At 36.3% G+C, this 23,717-nt stretch overlaps 1 protein-coding gene across 1 annotated transcript in view; it reads left to right on the top strand.

Annotated features, from left to right (window-relative positions):
* The window catches only part of INTS7 (integrator complex subunit 7), a 55,122-nt gene that overhangs the window by 7,969 nt on the left and 23,436 nt on the right, over positions 1–23,717 (top strand). The window contains exons 4-10 of the mRNA XM_080648036.1: positions 1,605–1,742; positions 5,190–5,236; positions 7,201–7,400; positions 8,084–8,206; positions 17,942–18,059; positions 20,193–20,327; positions 21,940–22,037. Of these exons, the coding sequence (XP_080504162.1) occupies positions 1,605–1,742; positions 5,190–5,236; positions 7,201–7,400; positions 8,084–8,206; positions 17,942–18,059; positions 20,193–20,327; positions 21,940–22,037 (859 nt within the window). The remainder of the gene's footprint in view (positions 1–1,604; positions 1,743–5,189; positions 5,237–7,200; positions 7,401–8,083; positions 8,207–17,941; positions 18,060–20,192; positions 20,328–21,939; positions 22,038–23,717) is intronic.

Raw genomic sequence — 23,717 nt, 5'->3', positions numbered from 1 at the left:
TGTATAATTATGGGATTTTTTAAAATTCACTTTTCTAAATTATAGGGTTCATTTCTGACTTGCTCTTTTGAACCATGAAGTCTAGGATATCACTTGTTCCCTACGTTTCCATATTTTCAACCATGAAGTCTAGGATATCATTTCTTCCCTATGTTTCCATATTTCCACACCTGGAACTGGTTCTTCCCTCTTATTCATAATTAAGTGCTTTTGTCATTCATATTTTAAAGATGTTTTCTTTTTTACCCGTTACTTTAGACTTACAAATTACAACAAGTGGTGGAAGAAGCTGGGAGATACTCATTGCATTTGAAATGTAGTGCTACAAATTATTTATAATATTACCAGAAATATTTCAGAAAGTAGTATCATGGGATTATGCATTTTTTGCCCTTTTATATTACATAGTAACAAACTGCCAATCAAGATATGTCAATATTAGCCTAGTTTAATCTTTTCTTGTATAAAATATTAGATTAATACTTTTTATTTACATATTTTGAAAAAAATTTAAGAACTTTTTTTCTAATTGAAATTAAATTACCTATTTAGTCCATTTTTAATATCTTATTTCTAAGAACTCTACTACTTGTGTCCAATCGATAATAGGAGATGATATGTCAGGTAGCAAGGTAACTTAGGACAGTGGTTGGCAAACTGCAGCTCGCGAGCCACATGCAGCTCTTTGGCCCCCTAGAGTGTGGCTCTTCCACAAAATACCATGGCCTGGGCGAGTCTATTTTGAAGAAGTGGCGTTAGAAGAAGTTTAAGTTTAAAAAATTTGGCTCTCAAAAGAAATTTCAATCGTTGTACTGTTGATATTTGGCTCTGTTGACGAATGAGTTTGCCGACCACTGACTTAGGACATTGACTTTGAGGAAGGTTATCATTGTAGGAACTCTGTTTTGTTTATTGAAATGTTTTACAGCCTTCTAAAATCCATGCCTTTCTGCTGAAAAGATTTTTCAAGCTTTACTTTCTGTAGTTTATGTTACAAATAATAGATTTTTTTTTCTTTTCTGAATTTATAATTTTATTATAGAGTGGACTGTTTTTTTTTTTCAAATTATATGTTCCTCACCCTTGCAGATTCTGATATGACTATCAGGGGGCATTCTCTGCATCTGTTCTTTTGATTTTGAGGATGAATTTGAAAATCATGGTACCAATATTTACTGATGTGGAAAAAAGGGACTGGAAAGTCTTGCTTTTTTTACTTTTTGGCTATACTTAATACCAAAAATGTTAAACTCTTAATGCTTTGCTAAATTGGACTTCTCTATGCAACATTGGAAAATTGATATGTTAATGCTTTAATAATTCAGAAATTTCTTTGCTGGGCTGTGTTTGATACCTGGAATGTACTTCAAGATGATTTTTTAAAATTTTGCTTGTATTTGATAACCCATTTAATTTTTCTGACATACTGAAATATGGAAAAGTGGTTAGAATGTCAGTCACTGGTTGTTTCCTAAAGTTAATGCTTTATTAACCTGGGATTATGGAATTACCTACAAACTTTAGTTTTGATAATCTAGCTTTGCCTTGCTTCTGACCTTGAGTGTATTGTTTTTGCATTTTTTCTGGTTTCTCTGTTTCTGTAGGATGTTGGGGAGTCTGGCATCAATAATTCCTGAGAGGAAGAATGCTCACCATAGTATTCGTCAGAGTCTGGATTCACATGATAATGTAGAAGTTGAAGCTGCTGTTTTTGCTGCTGCCAACTTTTCTGCACAGTCAAAGTAAGCATAGGCCTTTCAAACAAATCATTTGGATTCCCAAAAAGAGGCTTTGAAGGAATAACTCAGCAATATCTATAAATACTGAGCAGTACAGAAAAATGTAAATGGCAAGGGGTGTTTTCCCAATGGGTTTAGATCACATTGGGGAAGCAAAACTTAAATACACAGAACAGAAGAGTTAAGTACAAATGTTGGCATTAACTATGAATGAAATAAGAGTTTCCAGAAGGACAGGATCAGCACAGTAGTTGAGGAAGGCTTCACTGGGGAGCAGAGCTTTGTTTCTTGAGGAGCCTCCCCTAGACACACACAGCCCTAATATGAAATTGCTGCTTTCTTACTGTCTTCTCAAATCATGGCATTAGAGCTGTACACGATTTGACAAAGACAGTAGTAACTTGAGTTGAAACCAATTTTCACCTATTTGGCAAGTCATGTTCTTACAGAACATTTTTTTTGTGGGGGGGAGGTGAAATGTTGGTCATGGTTTTATTACTGTGTTTGACTTGTTTACTTACTCTCTGCAAAAAGTATATTATTCCCTTTAGTAACAGATAAAAGTAGCATTGCTTTCTGGAGGGCATTTGATAATAAGTATTTTGCCAAATATCCCTTTGACCTAGAAAATTCACTTAGAACTAATCCTAAGAAATCAGCAATGTGTATTGATATTTATTTGCAAGGATACTAGCTGTAGTGTTATAATAACAAATAAAATGTTAGTAGCAACCTAAATTTCAACCAGTGTGTTTGGTAAATATGGTTGTACAGTGGAATAGTACATCAACTTTTAATAACTATTTTATAAATGTATTTGGAAACATTATATAATAACTTATGTGATATCAAATTTATTTAATAAAACACAACGTACATATGAAATAGAAAAAAGCTAGAAGGATATATATCAAACATTGTCTCTGGGTGGTAAGATTGTATCTAAATTTTTGTTTTCCTTTTTATAAATTTCTCTGTATCCTGCCATGAGCGAGTTTTGGTTTTATAATCAAGTGAATAATAAATGTTATTTTTTAAAATAAAAATTAGCATTTCTATTAAGAGCTTGTGCTACATTTGGGCAACTGAAATAATTTTCTTTCTTCAGCTTTTAAGTATGTGCATATTCTCTTCAGCTGCTTTTTCAAACCTTTAGAAGTTTGAGGTTACTCATCGGAAAAGGAGAGTAGAGAATAGAAAGCATATAATATTTAATTTACTGCTGTAAATTAGTAGGAACTGCAGTAATGGTATAAGAGAAATATCTGAATAAATACAGTTCCTATTGGTGCTTTTGAAAATTGGCAAATGTTTTTATTATTGAGAAAATTATTGATATGGAGAGCTTTTTAAAAATTGCTTTTAAGATTGGAGGTATTATTTAGTGAGTTGTTAACACCTGATTAGCACCATCAAGGTCTCAGTACCTTATAATGTTAGGTTAAATATATACTTCCAGTGACTCCAAAAGTAGTTTTTTAAATATAGTTTCTAAATGATAAGTTTATAATTTAGGGATTAGATTTTATTTATGAGAATCATTTTTTATTCACTTTTTTCCTTCTGTTATCAGAAGGTAATTTTATCAGCTGTGGAATTTCTGATCTGTGTTTTGAAAAGATTAAGACTAAGTAACGTAGAAATAGCAAGATTCTTCATTTAAAGAATTGATGACCAATAAACATTTAAATTAACAGTTATGTAGAAACAGTTTTTAACATACCAGGCTTCAGTATATACTTGTAATTTGTAATACTAAAAATACCAAATTAGTCCAATAGAAAGCCTAAAGGACCTATCTAAATGTATGTGAAATTAAAAAAATGTATCTTTTTGAGATTATGGTTTACCTCTTTCTCCAGAGAAAGATGACCTGGCGGAAGATCAGATATCTCAACTAATACTGATGTATTTTTATCTTAGTATTTCAATTTACCAATTTTGGATCTTAAATAAATAGGAGTAACTGGCCAAATAAGACCTTGAGAATTTAATTCTGTTCTCCCCCTGTCTACTACCATAACCACATCTGACTTGTTATAAAAAAGGTTAAGATTTTATACTTTTAAAGAGCTAGTCCAAGTCATAAAACAGGAGTTGCATGCAAGCCCAATTGCCTTCAGGGGCCAGAGGAGCAAGGTCAATGAGAGAAGTGCCCTCTAGTGGCTACTGTGGTGAACTTAGTTACACTCAGTTGAGAAAATGTCTTCTAATCTCTCAAGCCAACTCACTCTTAAGTATAAGAAAAATAATTTGCAAATGAATTTTATTTTAGAATTAAATATTCTAAATTCTAAAACAAAAGCAATTTTATTTTTTAAAAATACGTTTTTATTGACAAAAGCAATTTTAGAAAAACCTTTCAAAATTTTACTGCAAAGCACAACAAAGTATAATTCTTGATATGTTTCTGCATAGACATAAGGAAAACTTCAAGATTTCAGAATTATGATGTACTGAATGATAATAAGGTTACAGATATAATGCATGTAGTTAAAGAGAGTAAGAGCACAATGGAATAATTGAAAACAAACAATTAATTTCAGAAAACACAATTATACACTAAACTACCAGAGAAAATTGTAGAAAACAGATGAATATACAATCATGCAGTCCATTCGTTGTCAATAGATGATGTCATATATTATGTAGCCTCTGGAAAACTCTACTGTTCACTTGTGAGAATGAAATTAAAAATGACATCATATCTTAATAGCAGGAAATATTTTATTTAGACATCCATTGAATTAGTGTAGAGGAGAAGTAGTTTATGTCTTATGTATCATTTATTATGGCTAAATAAGCCAGATTTGATCCTATTACTCTATCATGTTTCTTTACATATTATATTTTATCTTACATTCATGTTATTAATACTTTTACAACATTCTGTGATATTTCTATTATATAGAATCAAAAGCAGCACCCTGTAAAATATTTAACACATGTGTAATGCTAAAAACACATGGCTAACGTTAGTTTGCCTTTTATAGTAACAGCCTATTCATATTTCCTAAGGTATTTCTATTTTTTTTTTAATTCAGACTATTAGAAATAGTTTTTATTGCTTATGTAATCAGCTTGTATATTAAGAGCTTTTCTTAATTTAAAATATATCCTAAAACATAATAGACTGAGATAGTGACCTTGAATCTTTCCGCCAGTATCACTCAGTGATGTAAATTGCAACAGCACTTGTAAATCAGAGCATCTTTCCTCGAATACCAAGTGAAAACAGTGTTAGCATGACCCCATTTGCCGGTTGGAGTTTTGGTTTCAGTTGCATTTCTTACCCCACCGCCAGCACGTGACATTTGAAATATTAGTTATATTTTGGAGTACATATTGGCATTTCTCCAGTGTTGATTGCATTGTGTTTCTTTTAAGTCCTTAGAAAAGCTTAATTTAATTATTTGGTTTTAAATTTTTTTCTGTTCTCTCTTTCCAAAGGGATTTTGCTGTGGGAATCTGTAACAAAATCAGTGAAATGATTCAAGGTATGTGTATTTTATTTAGTATTATGAAGTGACTTAATGGGATTTACTAGTATATTAAAAATAGCTGCTAACATTTATTAAGTACTTATTATGTGCTAGTCACTAGTCATTCATTTATTCATTCAAATAATACTTATTAAGTATCTTCTAACTACCAAAACTGTTCTAGGTGCTTAGGATACCATAGTGAATAAAACAAGTCCATGTCCTCACATAAACCTGCATTCTAGTGGTGGAAGGAGGAGGGGTGGCAATAGACAAATAAAAATATGACATATTCAGTGCTACCGAGAAAAAGTAAGGTGGATAGCGAATCCCTAGAGTAGATGGTAGGGTGGAAGGGGGGACTTTTCTATTTTATATATGTTGATCATGGAAGGCCTCTGATGAAGTGATATGTGAGTGAGAAATGCAGATATTTAGGGAAAAACATTTTGATTTGGGGGATGGCAGCGCCATTAGAAGCTCTGGGGTTCTCTTGTCACTTTACTGATGTCCCTCCACTGTCTTCAGTTACAACTAAAATGCAAATTCCTTACTATAGTCTACAATGGCCAAGATTTCTAATGTCATCTTCCATGCTATGATTCATGTGTACTAACCCCATTTAAAAGGGAGCTCAGGCTACAGCATTGAACAACTTTAGAGAACACCACATCCTTTGTATTTTACCAAATGACATTCTTTTGAATTGTGCAACTTGGCAGATGTGGATAGTTAATGCTGTTTTACAGAAAAGAAAATAAAGTCACTTAAGTGAAGGACAAGATACAGTGGTTGAGTTTTGTCCTATTCCCCTTTATTCCTTTGTCTTTTCTCTCACCATCCTTAAAGGACTTGCCTGCAGAAAGGGCTATCTCGAGAAGGAAGCATCACTTATTTATTGAGCAGATTTTTATTGAATTCTGTTGTATCAGACAAGATCTCAGCAAGATAATACAAGGAGTGTTTAATGAAGGAACCATTTACAAACATATGGGCAGGGTAAACTGTATGTGGTAATGTAGTCCTCACCCCTTTAGGATGCAGGGGAGGGAGTGGTTACCAGAAACCTGGAGTCATGTCAATAAGGCCACTTTGAAAAACTGATCTTTGGTGAACATGACGTGGCCCTGCAGAAAGGGAACCAGGGAATAAATACTCAGACTTCATTCTTCTCCCTCCCATCTCCTGGGGTTCTGTGCTTTGGCCAAACCCAAAAAGAGACCAAATAGCAAGGGAATTTGTTGATGTGAACCACCATTGACAGTTGAAATGCTATCATATGTTGACACTAAACATTTATTTTACAATGGGAAAGCGAATGATTTGCAGAATATAAATTAGATTCTTACATATGTATATACAGCACATTGTGATTGACAATTTTTGTTCTCTATCACTGCAAATCCATTCAGTTGAAGAAAATATTTTTTGTTTGTTTGTTTGTTTAGCTCTATTGTTGACAGAAAAAGATACATTGGAGTTCATCTTCATAGTGTTCCAGCTGTGTATGCCGTAAAGAAAGGCATTGCTACACAAAGTTCAGAGAACTTCACAACCATTCCATGTACAGTCTATTCACATCTTGATCTTGAGTTACTAAGAAACCATTTTTAAAATTATAAATATCATAACATTTTAGCCATTGAGTATGTGTGTGTGCGTATATATAGATGCTTTTTAGTGTGCTATGAGAAGAAATAGGCAGCAAAATGACTGCTTTCCACTGTGCCTTTTAAAGGCATTTTCTGTTGGATATAGTTTTATAGTCACTGAAAAAAATTAATGTTAAGATAAATACTTTTGGAAAAAACTGTTGCACTGATGGATTATCTCTCATAGTTATCTTTTATGTTATAAACATAATATTAGTATACTATTTGTTTTTAAATGGATATTGTGCCAATTGATTCAGACCTTTTAAATGTGGACTATTATCAAGGATGACGGTCAGAAATCTTAAGAATCCTTTTCGCATCTAGGCTTAGCCACACCAGTTGACCTGAAGCTGAAGTTGATCCCAATCCTGCAGCACATGCACCATGATGCCATCCTGGCCTCCAGCGCTCGTCAGCTTCTACAGCAGCTAGTCACATCCTATCCTTCCACCAAAATGGTGATTGTTTCTCTGCACACTTTTACTCTGCTGGCAGCTTCATCTTTGGTGGATACACCGAAGCAGGTGATTTCAGTTTTCTTTAAACTGTCTTTTCTTCACTAAATTTGCATATTAAATATATGATAAAAAAATAGGTAACCCATAAATTTTAATACTATTAAGATTTTCTTTCTCTAATAAAGATCTGTTTGATTAACTTTTGCTCATTTTTTCCTTCTCTATATTCACAATACTAATTTTTGGGGATCTCTTGAGGAAGTGAGGTAGTGGTGGGTACATGGCAGAACATGGAGCATAAAGAAAAGAAAGAATCGCCCTGTGGACTGAAGGGTCTCAGGTTCAATTCCAGTCAAGGGCATGTACCTTGGTTGCGGGCACATCCCTAGTAGGGGGTGTGTAGCAGGCAGCTGATTGATGTTTCTCTCTCATCAATGTTTCTAACTCTATCCCTCGCCCTTCCTTTCTGTAAAAAAAAAATCAATAATAAAATATATTTAAAAAAGAAAAGAAAAGAGAGAATTGAATGTTAAAGGCCAGGAGCTGTGCTGGAACTGTACAAGTTAAATAATAGTATCATTTTATACACAAACAGAAAGAGGCCTAAACATGGGCACATATGTGGTAAATGACAGAGCTGCAGTTTGAAATGAGTGCTGTCTCAAGTCTAAATATTTTGCTAAACTACATTGCATCCATAAAGATAGTTTCAATGACAGTATTGTTAACTGAGTGACTTTCTTTTATAGATCCAGCTTCTCTTACAGTATTTGAAGAATGACCCCAGGAAAGCAGTAAAGAGACTTGCTATTCAAGATCTGAAATTACTTGCCAGTAAAACACCACACACTTGGAGTAGGGAAAACATTCAGGTATATTTGAACATTAATAACTTTGAACGTTAATAATTTATATAGGAAAATAATATAATGTCATAAACATTTTTTTGCTTTACATTTTTATATCATCTGTCATGTTCTTGGTGTTTGAATATGTAAAATTCCTGAGAGCATTGTTAAATTTACAGAAGTTATTTTATAAGTGGCAAAGTAAATACATAAAAATTCTGTTATTTAAAGTTTGTTTTAGTGAATTAGACTTGCCTCTCAATTTCTTATTAATTTTTCCATAAGCAGCACTAAGGCTAGTTGAGAAGCCCAATTAAATTGTTTATTGTATTCTTGTCTTCTTCAGTCAGTTTAGGAGAAGAATTTTGATGGGCATCACTCATTCATGTCTCACTAGGAGTCAGAGCCAACTCAATGGCACATAATACACATCAGTTTATAGGTGGTATATAAAGGCATGAGACTGGTTGAGTCACTTTGGGAGAGGGTATAGATTGAGGAGATTTAGGAACTGATAAAAAAAGAACTAGCAAAGGAGCCTGATAAGAAACAGGATTGTTTTATAGGAAGAAGGCTGTGATCATCCATGTGAGACACTGCACTATATTCTCCAAGATGAGGACTGATAATTCACGTGTGCACTTAGCAATAGGAAGTCATTAATGTCCTTTACGAGAGCAATTTTATTGGAGCATTGTGGATAAAAGACTGATTAGGATGGAAAAAAACAAAGATATTGGAGTGAGCATGGACATGTTTTTAAAGGAGTTCTGCTCTAAACTGAGATGGTCATTTGTTTGCTAATTGTGAACTATAAGTCTGTTCCAGGTCTTCCCTCAAGTCCCCTCTGTAGGGTGATCACCATTGCTAGTTTCTTATGTGTTCTTACTGAATTTTTCATCCAGATGCAAGGATGTGTATTTTTCTTTTTTTCTATGCATATGAAAATATACAATATGCATGTTCTGAACCTCTTATCACTTAACAGTGCATTGTGGGGGAACTTTTCAGATAAGCAGGTAGTTCTGCATTCTTTTACCAGCTGTGTGGTGCTCCCCTTGTATTCCCAGTTCACCACTGAGGACATTAGTTTCCAGTACTTTTACTGTTATTGTTTACATTGCTGCATTGACTAGTTTGTTAAAAAAAAAAAAAATCACCTTTGTGAACATATATTTCTAAAAGAAGAATTTGGAGGTCTAATGATACATACATCTAAATTTTTGAGATTTATTCCCACAATGAAGTTTACACCATTTTATGCTTCTGTCAATAGGGTATAACTATACCTATTTCCCCACACTCTTTTCAGTGCTGTGTATCATTAAATTTAATCTTGGCCAATCTGGCCAGTGAAAAGCAACTCTTATTTTAATTTACACTTTCAGATTATGAATGAGGTTCAACATCTTATATTTAAAAGTGATTTGTTTAATATCTGTGAAGTACTGATTTTTCTATTGGATTTTTTGCCTAGTTATTACTAATAACTTTTTATGTATTAAGGTTATTGGGCCTTTATTGATCTTAAACGATATAAATACTTTTTTCAGTTTTATCAATTGTCTTTTTATTTTTTATTTTCCCATGTCAACTCTTTGTGCTTTTTGTAGTATTTAACTTTAAAAATATATTTGATTTAAGAGAGGAAGGGAGAGAGAGATAGAAACATCAATGATAAGAGAGAATCATTGATCAGCTGCCTCCTGCACACACACCTCACTGGGGATTGAGCTCACAACCCAGGCATGTGCCCTGACTGGGAATTGAACTGTGACCTCCTGGTTTTTAGGTCAACGCTCAACCACTGAGCCATACCAGCTGGGCTCTTTTTTTTTTTTTTTTAATTTGCCATAAAAAAATAAGGATCTAGTTTGATTTACCGAGATGACTGGCCATTTCTTCTTTAACTGTTTATTGAATAGTTCCTTTGATTTGAAATGCCATTATCGTGTATTGAATTCTAGTGTGTGTTTGAATCTGTTTCTGGGAAGGTCTCTTTAATTGATTTCTGTGTTCATGAGTAGGGAAAAAAAAATTGATTTCCATGGATTTATTATATACTAGAGGCCCGGTGCACAAAATTCGTGCACAAGGGGGTGTGTCCCTCAGCCCAGCCTGCACCCTCTCCAATCTGGGACCCCTTCAGGGATGTCCGACTGCCCGTTTAGGCCCGATACCAGTAGGATCGGGCCTAAATGGGCAGTCGGACATCCCTCTCACAATCCAGGACTGCTGGCTCCCAACTGCTCCCCTGCCTGCCTTCCTGATTGCCCCTAACCGCTTCTGCCTACCAGCCTGACCACCCCCTAACCACTCCCCGGCCAGCCTGATTGATGCCTAACTGCTCCCCTGCCAGCCTGTTTGCCCCTAACTGCCCTCCTCTGCAGGCCTGGTCCCCCCTAACTGCTCTCCCCTGCAGGCTTGATTGCCCCCAACTGCCCTCCCTTGCAGGCCTGGTCCCTCCCAACTGCCCTCCCCTGCTGGCCATCTTGTGGTGGCCATCTTGTGTCCACATGGGGGCAGCCATCTTTGAACAAATGGGGGCAACCATCTTGTGTGTTGGAATGATGGTCAATTTGCATATTACTCTTTTATTAGATAGGCTAGAGGCCTGGTGCACGGGTGGGGGCCAGGTGGTTTGCCCTGAAGGGTGTCCCAGATCAGGGTGGGGGTTCCCTTGGGGCGTGGAGCAGCCTGGCAAGGGGCCTGTGGTGGTTTGCAGGCCAGCTACGCCCTCCAACGACCCAAGCGGAGGTCCTGGTATCTGGGATTTATTTATCTTCTGTAATTGAAACTTTGTAGCTTTGAGCGGAGCCAAGCCTCCTGCTTGCTCCATGGCCACAGCCATTTTTGTTGGGATTTATTTATCTTCTATAATTGAAACTTTGTAGCCTTGAGTGGAGACCAAGGCAGGCCAGGATTGCAGAAGCTTGGCTTCCTCCATCGCCGGGAACAGCTCAAGCCTCCTGCTCTTTCCAGTTCTGTGGCTGCTGCCATTTTGTTGGGATTTATTTATCTTCTATAATTAAAACTTTGTAGCCTTAAGTGGAGGCCTGGGCTGGCCAGGGTGTGTGGAAAGCTTGGCTTCCTCCATAGCCGGGGAAACCCAAGCCTCCTGCTCACTCTGTGGCCGCAGCCATCTTGGTTGGGTTAATTTGTATACTCACTCCTGATTGGCTGGTGGGCGTGGCTTGTGGGTGTAGCAGAGTGGTGGTTAATTTGCATATTCCTCTTTTATTAGATAGGATTTTAATTTTTTTCTTAATTTCTTTATTGATTAAGGTATTACATATATGTCCTTCTTCCCCCATTACCTCCCACCTCCCATTCATGCCTCCACCCCCCTGTTGTCTGTGTCCATTGATTAGGCTTATATGCATGCATATAAGTCCTTTGGTTGATCTCTCCCCCTTATCCCCACCTTCCCTACCTTCCCTGAGGTTTGACGTTCTGATTGATGTTTCTCTCTCTCTGGATCTATTTTTGTTCATCAGTTTGTGTTGTTCATTATATTCCACAAATGAGTGAGATCATGTGATATTTATCTTTCTCTGCCTGGCTTATTTCACTTAGCATAATGCTCTCCATCTCCATCAATGTTGTTGCAAATGGTAAGAACATCTTTTTTACCATAGCGTAGTATTCCATTGCTTAGATGTACCACAGTTTTTTAATCCACTCATCTGCTGATGGGCACTTAGGCTGTTTCCAAATCTTAGCTATGGTGAATTGTGCTGCTATGAACATAGGGGTGCATATATCCTTTCTGATTGGTGTTTCTAGTTTCTTGGGATATATTCCTAGAAGTGGGATCACTGGGTCAAATGGGAGTTCCATTTTTAGTTTTTTGAGGAAACTCCATACTGTTCTCCACAGTGGCTCACCAGTCTGCATTCCCACCAGCAGTGCACGAGGGTTCCTTTTTCTCCGCATCCTTGCCAGCACTTGTCATTTGTTGATTTGTTGATAATAACCATTCTGACAGGTGTGAGATGGTACCGCATTGTTGTTTTGATTTGCATCTCTCTGATGATTAGTGACTTTGAGCAGGTTTTCATATGTCTGTTGGCCTTCCTTCTGTCTTCCAAAAAGTGCCTATTTAGATCAGTTGCCCATTTTTTGATTGGGTTGTTTATCTTCTTTTTGTTAAGCTGCATGAGTTCCCTGTAAATATTGGAGATTAAACCCTTATTGTTGATATCATTGGCAAATATGTTCTCCCATGCAATGGGCTTTCTTGTTGTTTTATTGATGGTCTCCTTTGCTGTGCAAAAGCTTTTTATTTTGATGTAGTCCCATTTGTTTATTTTCTCTTTAGTTTCCATTGCCCTAGGAGCAGTATCAGTGAAGAAATTGCTTCGGCATATGTCGGAGATTTTTCTGGCTGTGGATTTCTTTAGTATTTTTTATGGTTTCTCGTCGTATGTTTAAGTCCTTAATCCATTTTGAGTTTATTTTTGTGTATGGTGTAAGTTGGTGGTCTAGTTTCATTTTTTTGTATGTATCTGTCCAATTTTCCCAACACCATTTATTGAAGAGACTGTCTTGACTCCATTGTATGTTCATGCCTCCTTTGTCAAATATTAATTGAGCATAGTGATTTGGGTCAATTTCTGGGTTCTCTATTCTATTCCATTGGTCTATATATCTGTTCTTGTGCCAGTACCAGGCAGTTTTGAGAACAGTGGCTTTGTAATACAGCTTGAAATCTGGTATTGAGATCCCACCTACTTTGTTATTCTTTCTCAGGATTGCTGTGGCTATTCAGGATCTTTTTTTATTCCAGATGAATTTTTGGAGAGTTCTTTCTAGGTCTGTGAAATATGCCGTTGGTATTTTAATGGGGAGTGCATTGAATTTATAGATTGCTTTGGGTAGTATAGACATTTTAATGATGTTGATTATCCCAATCCATGAACATGGTATGTTCTTCCATCTGTTTACATCTTCCTCTATCTCTTTTTTCAGTGTTGTGTAGTTTCCCGCGTATCCGTCTTTTACCTCCTTAGTTAAGTTTATTCTTAGGTATCTTAATTGTTTTGGTGCGATGGTAAATGGGATTTGCTTTTTTAGTCTCTCTTTCTATAAATTCACTATTGGTGTATAGAAATGCCATAGATTTCTTGGCGTTAATTTTGTATCCTGCTACATTACCGAATTCATTTATTAAGTCTATTAGTTTTTTGATGGAGTCTTTCGGGTTTTTTATGTACAATATCATGACATCTGCAAATAAGGACAGCTTTACTTCTTCTTTTCCAATTTGGATGCCTTTTATTTCTTTTTCTTGTCTAATTGCAATGGCTAATACTTCCAGTACTATGTCGAACAGGAGTGGTGAGAGTGGGCATCCCTGTCTTGTTCCTGTTCTTAGGGGAAATGGTTTTAGTTTTTGCCCATTGAGTATGATGTTAGCTGTGGGTTTATCATATATAGCTTTTATTATGTTGAGATATGATCCTTCTGTTCCCACCTTGTTGAGAGTTTTTATCAAGAAAGGTGTTGGATTTTGTCAAATGCTTTTTCTACATCAATTGATATGACTATGTGATTTTTATCTCTCAATTTGTTTATGTGATATACCACGTTTATTGATTTGCGGATATTGTACCATCCTTGCATTCCTGGGATAAATCCTACTTGGTCATGGTGTATGATCTTTCTGATGTAGTTCAGGATCCGATTTCTAGAATTTTGTTGAGGATTTTGGCATCTATGTTCATGAGGGATATTGGCCTGTAATTCTCTTTCATTGTGTTGTCTATCTGGTTTTGGTATTAGGGTGATGCTGGCTTCATAGAATGAACTTGGAAGTATTCCTTCCTCTTGAATTTTTTGGAATAGTCTGAGGAGGATAGGTTTTAGTTCTTCCTTGAATGTTTGGTAAAACTCCCCTGTGAAGCTGGCTGGTCCCGGGCTTTTGTTTGCTGGAAGCTTTTTGATGACTGCTTCAATTTCTTCCATAGTTATTGGCCTATTGAGATGTTTGGATTCTTCCTGATTGAGTTTTGGAAGGTTATATTTTTCTAGGAATATGTCCATTTCCTCCAGGTTATCCAGTTAGTTGGAATAGAGTTGTTCATAGTATTTTTTTTAACAATCCTTTGTATTTCTGTGGGGTCTGTTGTTATTTCACCTCTTTCATTTCTGATTCTATTTATTTGGGTCCTCTCTCTTTGCTTCTTGGTGAGCCTGGCTAGAGGTTCATCAATCTTGTTTATCCTTTCAAAGAACCAGCTCTTGGTTTTGTTGATCCTTTGTATTGTTTTTTTTTTTTGGACTCAATGTCGTTTATCTCCACTCTGATCTTTATTATTTCCTTCCTTCTGCTTACACTGGGCTTTTCTTGTTGCTCTCTTTCTAACTCTTTGAGTTGTAGGATTAGGTAATTTATTACCATTGTTTCTTGTTTTTTGCAGTAGGCTTGTAGAGCTATGAACTTCCTTCTCAAGACTGCTTTCGCTGTGTCTCATAGATTTTGGATTGTTGTGTTTTCATTGTCATTTGTTGCCATGATGTTTTTTATTTCTTCCTTGATCTCTCTGGTAACCCAGTCATTGTTTAATAGCATGCTGTTTAGTCTCCATGTGTTTGATTTTTTTGGATTGTTTTTATTGTACTTGATTTCCAGTTTTATGCCACTGTGATCTGAGAAGATGCTTGATATAATTTCTATCTTCTTGAATTTGAAGAGACTTTGCCTATGACCCAACATATGGTCTATCTTTGAAAATGACCCATGTGCACTTGGGAAGAATGTATATTCTGTGGCTTTGGGGTGAAATGTTCTGAAGATGTCAATTAATTCCATCTGGTCTAGTGAGTCATTTAGGATTGATGTTTCTTTGCTGATTTTTTGTTTAGAGGATTTGTCCAATAGTGATAGTGGGGTATTAAAGTCTCCTACTATGATTGTATTGCTGTCAATCTCTCCTTTGATGTCCTCCAGGCGGTTTTTTTATGTATTTGGGTGCTCCTGTATTGGGTGCATATATGTTTACCAGAGTTATTTCTTCTTGTTGGATTGCTCCCTTTAGTATTATGAAGTGACCTTTCTTATCTCTTGTTATGCCCTTCACTTTGAGATCTAATTTGTCAAATATTAGTATTGCTACCCCAGCTTTTTTTTTCATTTCCATTCGCCTGAAAAACCTTTTTCCATCCCTTCACCCTCAGTCTGTGTGCATCTTTTTTTCTCAGGTGGGTTTCTTGTAGACAGCAGATATATGGGTTGTGTTTTCTTATCCAATCCATTAGCCTATGTCTTTTGATTGGGGCATTTAATCCATTTACATTTAAAGTTAGTATTGATCGATACTTATTTGTCGTCATTTTTATTCTTTATCCCTGTGTTTCTTCTTCACTTCCTATTTCTTTTTTTTACAGCAGACCCTTTAGCATTTCTTGCATTGCTGGTTTCATGGTAATAAATTCCCTTATTCCTTTTTTGTCTGTGAAGCTCCTGATTTCACCTTTAATTTTGATTGATAGCCTTGCTGGGTACAGTATTCTTGGATTCAGACCCTTCCTTTGCATGACTTTGTATATTTCATTCCATTCCCTTCTGGCCTGATGAGTTTCTGTTGAGAAATCAGTTGCTAGTCTGACGGGGGTTCCTTTGTAGGTAACTTTCTGTCTCTCTCTTGCCGCTTTTAAGATTCTTACTTTGTCGTTGGTGTTTGCCAATTTAATTACAATGTGCCTTGGCATCGGTCTTTTGGGGTTCATTTTGCTTGGGACTCTGTGAGCTTCTTGGATTTGTGTGGGTTTTTTCTTCCCTATATCAGGGAAGTTTTCTGTCATTATTCCTTCAAACAGGTTTTCTATTCCTTACTCAGTTTCCTCTCTTTCTGGAACCCCTATTATGCGGATGTTGTTTTGTTTTGTGTTGTCCCAAAGTTCCCTTAGGCTCTCCTCCTGCTTTTTAATTTTTTTTTTCTAGAGGCTGCTCTATTTGGGTATTTTTTCCTACCTTGTCTTCTAGCTCACTGATGTGGTCCTCTGCTTCTTCTAGTCTACTCTTGATGCTTTCCATTGAGTTCTTTACAGCAGCGATGTCATTTTTCATTTCTTCTTGGTTCTTCTTTATTTCCTTTTGGTTCTTACTCATATTGTCGAATTTGTCTTCTATTCTTTTCAGCCACCTTATGACCATTTCTCTGAATTCTTTCTCTGACAGGTTGCTTGCCTCCATTTCGTTTACTTCCTTTTCTGGTGATGCCTGCTTTTCTTTCATATGCGGGCTGTTTCTTTGTCTCCCTATGGTCTCTCTTCTCCGGGTGTCTAGTTATGTAGTTCTCTCTCTCCTTATCACAGGCGAAATCTGACCTTTCCGTGGTGGAGTGTAGAGCTCCTCTGAATCTGCGTGTTTGCACCAATTGGGGACTGGTGCTCTGGGGTTCGCAGCTGTTGGGTGGGTGCTGCAGTTGTAGATTTTCAGGCTTCTGATAACATCCACTTTCCCCTTCAAGATGGCGCGGTCTCTGCTTCCGAGCTGGTGGCTCCGGGAGGGAACCCAGCAGCAGTGGGGGCTGCCCGGTCAGGGGAGCCCCGTCCAGCAGTCCCCCACCTTCTCCTGAAGTATAGCTGTCCCTTAACTCACCAACAGACACTCCCCGTGTGATCCTCAGCTGTTCTTTCTATCTGCTCCGGGACAAGGCTTGGGACACGTCTGTCTATTCTGCCACCATTTTTTTTTTTCCATACCTTCTTTCTGATTCAGGATTTTAATATTTAAAAGGGCTTGTTTTTTAGGTCCCTCATTATACTTTGTCAGAATTTTTCTGGATCTTTAGAAGCAGATTATCCACCTTACCTTTCCAATTTTGTCAGTGTTTTTATTTGGGTCATATACATTTATTGTTTAACTTTTCTGAAATTTTATTTTTAATTTCCCCCCTAGTCTTTAAGTTTTATTCATTTTCTGAAACTTTGTGAGAGAATGGCAATTAGTGCAGTTTAATAGGCAGTTGGTTATCTGACCATTTATATCACGTGCAGTCTTGTCAGAGTTCTGATAGTAAATATACAGAATGAGGCTGAGCATAGGTTTATAGCTCACTGCATTGAAAGAAAAACTAGCATCTTGTTTTTGGTAACACTTCAGACCACCTGAATCAGGAGCAGAGTAGAGGAAATGTCCTGAAATGGGAGGAGAATAGAGAGCTCACTCACTTATAAACTAGAGAGGATGTCACACTCTCTACTATTTTAAAAAATACATACATATATGAACTGCTATTCATATCTCTTAGGTAAACAAAATATGGTGGATGTTTTGCTTGTGAGGACTAAACAGTACACATGATGACTTTCTAAGAAATAGTCTTTATTTTTTAGAACAGATATGGATTTACAGAAAAATGGAGACAATAGTACAGAGGATTTCTACACTCCCCATATCCACTTCCCTGTTATTGATATTTTCTATTAATGTGGTACATTTGTTAGAATTTACCAATATTGATATATTATTATTATTAACCAAGCTTCATACTTTATTCAGGTTTCTTTAATTTTTACCTTTTGTCCTTTTTCTGTTCCACAATCCCACCCAAGATAATGCATTATATTTAGTTAACATGCCTCCTTAGGCTCCTCTTGGCTGTGGCAGTTTGACTTAAGTTTTTTATAATGGAAAAAAGACATTAATACATAATTTTTCTAAAAGCTAGAAAATTTAAAATGAGTAGACAGTTTTAAAGTATATTGAAACTAGCATCTTGTGTTTTGTGTTTCTTTTCTTCTGTGTTTCAGGCCCTCTGTGAATGTGCCCTCCAGACTCCTTATGACAGCTTGAAACTGGGGATGTTGTCTGTCCTGTCCACACTCTCAGGGACCATTGCTGTCAAGCACTATTTCAGCATAGCTTCAGGTAAGGAGAAGATACATGGATGGTGTGCTAATCCCTTTATTCATGTTGATGTTTCAGGTGGTTTCCTTTATCAAGCTTTAGCATCGGGAAAGGTTTTGGTCTCCTGCTTTGTTATATGGTAGTAATTTATTTGAAAATTATTTCTTAACTACTGCTTCTGGTAATAAAATCTTGCATCCTTGATTTTAACTCAAGGATATTGTATTCCTATATTTGCTCTTTTTTGAATTATATGTGGGTGCAACAATATTTTTGAGGATGCTTAAAATAGCTGGTTTGCTTTTGTATGTCTGTGACTCAAAGTGCCCTTTGAATTTAAGAACATTTCAAAGGTCAAGTGATGGTGAATTTTAAAAGCAAATGTCATGCTACCTTTTAGGTGTATGTTATCACTCTGGAAAATGATTAAAATAAAACTTTACCCCAGTTCAGTAATGCTTTCCTGGTTGCCTAATTCAAGATGAATTAACTCCACAACACCTTTATTAATGTCCAGTGAGGAGTTTACTTACCTAACAGACTTCAGGCTAAAGTGTTTCGTTGTTTTGTCTTAATGCAAATTTTGTGGAATCTTTATTGCTTCCTTTTGTAGTCAATTAACTTGAATTGAATTAATCAAAGAACTATAATGTACATTGTTCCTTTTTATGGTTTCACTGCACATGGACTTACTGGGTAAAGAAAATTCCCTGACACATAAGTTCTGATAGGACGCTGAAAAGACCTAATATTCTATTGCCAAGCCTTCCTGCCACTAGGGTGTACACATGTGCCCTGGACTTACCTAGTCATTTGCATACCAAGGAGCAGTGATGTGGATGAATCCATTCTGGTGTTATAGCACTGACCACAGCAACATCTGGTCTCCAGGGTACAATGTAGCAGTGGTTGTTTGCTATGTCTTGTTCCTTAGGCAGCAGTGTAAGCTGTGACATCAAGATGTCAGTAACAGTGGCATTAATGTCTTCACTGGAACTAATTCCATGGATAGTTTGGGCTGTGATCTTGGCTGGTCTCTCGCCTCACCTTTTTTCCAAGCTTGGTTTTCCAGTCTTTCCAGTAATTTTGTGAGGTGCTCTGTATCAGTTATCTGTTGCTACAGAACAGATCACCTCAAAACATAGTGGCCTAAAGCCATGACCATTTCATTTGCTCTGCTTCTGCAAGTCGGTAATTTTGACTAGTCTCAGCTGGTCAGTTCTGCTGGTCTCACTTTAGCTCACTCATATGATTGCAGTCACCTGGAGCCTTGATCAGACTGGATGGTCTACGATGGCCTCATTCACCAGCTAGAGGTTAAATGGCTTTTAGCTGAGGCACCTTGGTTCTTTCTACCTTGTGACTCTCAGCAGGCTTGCTTGGGCTATATCATGTTCTCAGGGTTATAGCAGCAGCCAAAAAGGCAAAACACCAGCACACAAGCACTTTTTAGACTTTTGCTTACACGTATTTTTTAATATCTCATTGGACAAAGCAGGTCACATGGCCAAGCCCAGATAGGTGGAGAAATAAACACCTCTTGATGTGAGGAATTGGAAGATTATATTGCAATGGTGCACACCTACAAGGGCTAGGAGAGATTGTCACAGTCTCTTTATCAACAATCTGCACAAGTCAACCAATCTCAGTTTCTTAGCTTGCAGTTATTTAATATTTTTGATTGACATTACACTTTGAAAGAGCTGCAAACAGAATATTAATCGCATCTTATAATTTGTGAGAGCCTTTCCATACAAGGTCTCATTGCTTCTGTAGTGAGGCACATGCAAGGGAGTTTGTATGTTTTGAAACTGGGGTTTAAAATGTTTTGATATGTTCAAAGTCACATACTTATGAAGTGCTTAAGCCTAGGCTTGAGCCTAGGGATTCTGACTTAGTATTCTTTTTTATAATAGTAAACTGATCTGATGCAAGATGACTTTCTTTTTCTTTATTTTTTAATTCCAAAGACATTTTGTAAGCATTGTGTCAGGTTATAATAATCAAGCACTTTTCATGCTAGATGTTTTGTCTTTTTATTGAATTTTATTAAATTGCAGGTTATATGTGCAATTAAACAAAAGACTTAAATAACTAAACTAGGTAATGTCCACATGAAATAAAAGTCTGTACTACTTTCCTCTGCTTGTTTAGGAAATGTGGGTTCTTCCCCCAGATCCTCTGATTTAGTCAAATTAGCCCAAGAGTGCTGTTACCATAATAACAGAGGCATTGCAGCTCATGGAGTCAGAGTCCTGACTAATATAACCGTCTCTTGTCAAGAAAAAGGTAAGCTTGATCAGAACTGATATGTACAAATTTTTGGATTGAAGCTTGGGCAGATTTCTGTATGTGTTTGGTTTTTTAATCCCTTATTATTTTTAGCCAGTGTGCTTAGATCTACTAGTTGTCTCCTTCTGAAGGATTCTTAGAGCAAGTTTTCTCAAAACTACTTAATCCTTCAAAATATTTTTTAAAATATGAGGACCTTGGGATTGGGATTGTGGAATTGAAAGGTTTTGTGGACTCTTTCCTATTTTCTCCCACTGTTTACCTTTACATATATGGTGCTGTGGATAGGGACTACTTCTGACTGACTACCCTTGGCATAAAGCAATTTGTTCAGCTGTACAAAAGCCTGGAAAATTTAGGAAAAAATATCTTAAGTTATCAAGAGGCTTAATCAACAAATAGTTTCATCGAGGCAAGTGAATTAACAGAGCAATGTGAATTAAATTTTCAAGGACTTTATTTCTAGGTATCTAGAGCATTAAACTGATTTGTATGATTAAGAAAGGCATGCATAGAAAATAATGCATATATTTTATTGTATTCCTAATATCTTTTGACCAAAAGGCTTGGAGAAGTTCAGGCTGGTGTTCAAAAACAGGAAATGCATTTTGGACATTCCACCTGTTTCAGTGTTTCTGATCTTTAGTAAGGATCATACGCTTAGTGCCTTCACTGCTTGTTCCTGGTACTGATTTTTTTTATAATACCCTAACCTTCACTAGCCTTTACACTCTTTGCCAAGCCCTACACTAACTCAAGAGACATTTTTCTAAGTTATTTATTGATTCTGATTTGAATACTTAAACCTGTTTTATTTTTGGCATAGTAATGAGTATTTTCCAACATGTAACATAGAAAACTGCTATATGTTCTTAAAGCTGACATATATTAACCTAAATATAGTTAGCTAATATATTCAGAACTTTCTAGAACCTCCAGAGAAATTTTAGCTCTAAGGTAGTGAGAATTGCTGAAAAACTACTATTACATTAAACATATAAGGGATTTGTTCTTTATGGTCCAACTTAAAACATTAATATGATTATGCGGGTCCTCATTACTTTCTAAAAGTCGCTCAGTGCCCTGGCTGGGTGCTCAGTGGTTAGAATACCGACCTATAGGTTGCAGGTTTGATTCCCAGACAAGGGCATGTACATCAGATGCAGAAAAATAATAAATAAATAAGTGGTTCAGGTTTCATTGGGAGCTGAAAGTTATAACATTCTAGGTGAAAATGTATCTGCATAATTTATATCTGGTTAGAAAGATTAATACATAATACATGGTTTGCTTTTCCTAGTATTTTCCTCAGCTAATCTGGTGATAATATTTCAGTTATGATTTATTTAAACCTTTGTGGCTTTAGCTCTTAATTTAATGTGTATGTTTTTATAATCTTCTATAAAGTAGTAAAAATATGGAAGTCTGAAAATAGCCTTTACATTTCAGAAATGTTACCAGATTACTTTTTCAGGTAGGTTAGCTTTGCTTGTTGAGGTATTTCCTGTATCTTAGATTCCTTAATGTTTTTTCGTGTGTGTATGCATATGTGTGTGTGTATTTAATCTTTTCTACTTGACTACTGTAAAACTTAGTGTTTTTCCTCTAGACCTATTAGCACTGGAGCAAGATGCTGTTTTTGGCCTGGAATCCCTTCTGGTACTTTGTAGTCAAGATGATAGTCCAGGTGCTCAAGCCACTTTAAAGGTGAAAACATCACTTATTTTAATATAATGCTATTTTCATTGCCTAAGCTAGGAATTGATATGTACAAATTTTTGGATTGAAGCTTTTAATCCCTTATTATTTTTAGCCAGTGTGCTTAGATCTACAATCTCTCTATAAAAGGTCAGATAGTAAATATATTTTGCAGGTTATATATTATACACTCATTGTTCCAACTACTCATTTCTACCTTTGTAGAACAAAGAGCCATGGACATTATGTACAAAAAGGGGGGGTGTGTTATTTACAAAAAAACAGACCAGGAGTTGGCCCAAGGACAATAGTTCATCCATTTTCAACCTTTTTCATCTCATGACACATACAAACTAATTACTAAAATTCTGCAGCATACCAAAGAATATATTTTTTGCCAATCTGACACAAAGAAGGTATAATATTGACTCATTCATACTGTACAGCTATTTTTCTGTTGGCTATTATCATTTTTTTTTATTTGACAATCTAAGGGAAAAGAGGTCAGTGTTCCTGACTAAATAGTCAGGTATTGCATATTTTAAAAATTCCGCACCATACTGGTTGAAAATCGCTGCAATAGTTTATTAACTCCTGGCTTAAAGGAACATTTTCCTTGGTCTTCACTATCAAAATTGACGTTTTGACCATTGGTGTTTCAAAAGATAGAGAAAATAAAAACCTGAGCTTTGACCTGGTTTGCCATCCGTTGACAGTATTTATTAAGTTGTAGTAGATATATATAATGGTCCCAGACAGTGTAAAGCAAAGTTAAATAGAGCTCCTGCACTCTTCGAAATTTATAATCTGAGGTAACACTGATAAGATCACAAAAAGCTGATGAAATAACTGTAGCCAAACTCTTTATGCATAGGTTTGTATTAATTTCCTGAGTATAAATGCCCTAGCTTTTAAGCAAAGTGAGGAACTATGAAAATTTTCACTTTCACTTAATTATAGAAATTATATTAAATATATTTAAGAATTTTTAAATGTGAAATGAGACTCCTCTTTTTGGAGTAAAACATGAAATATAACTTGTGATGGTACAAAATAATTAAGAAGAGTAGGGTTAATAGCAGCAAAAAGCTATTAAGTAGACATTGGAGAATATAAGATTTATAGCTTGTCTGAGGTATGGTTTGAGATTATAAAGATATTAGTACCATTAAGTAAAAGCTGATAATCAAGAAGTGTTCATGTAAAGGAAGTAGGCAACCTGTGTTCTGCAAGTGATTCATCCCAAGTCCCTTTGAAACCATAATATGTAAAAGTTTGTGTGTGTGTTTTTAAAGAAGAAAACCAAATTATTTTTCCTTTAAGTGTGGATGTCAGTAAAACATTAGCCTCATAGATGGGCAAGAACAGTTCCCATGTTAAAGGAGCATCCAATCTAGAGGATACAGAAAATACTAGATGCCCGATGCACGAAGATTCGTGCAAGAATGGGCCTTCCTTCCCCTGGCACCGCCTTTGCTCCGGCCCAGAGCTGCCTTTCCACCTTCCCATGCTGCCCAGAGGCCTGGAGTGGCTGGGGCGGTGTGGAATGCCTGCGTCCTTCCCCCAGCCGCTCAGTGTCTGTATGCAAATTAACCTGCCATCTTTATTGGGTTAATTTGCATACTCACTTCTGATTGGCTGGTGGGCGTCGTGAAGGTACGGTCAATTTGCGTCCTTCTCTTTTATTAG

The sequence above is a fragment of the Plecotus auritus genome (assembly GCF_963455305.1).
Source record: "Plecotus auritus genome assembly, chromosome: 12".
NCBI classification, from domain to species: Eukaryota; Metazoa; Chordata; class Mammalia; order Chiroptera; family Vespertilionidae; genus Plecotus; species Plecotus auritus.
Note: the sequence above shows the minus strand (reverse complement) of the source record. Positions and strands in the feature narration are given on the sequence as shown.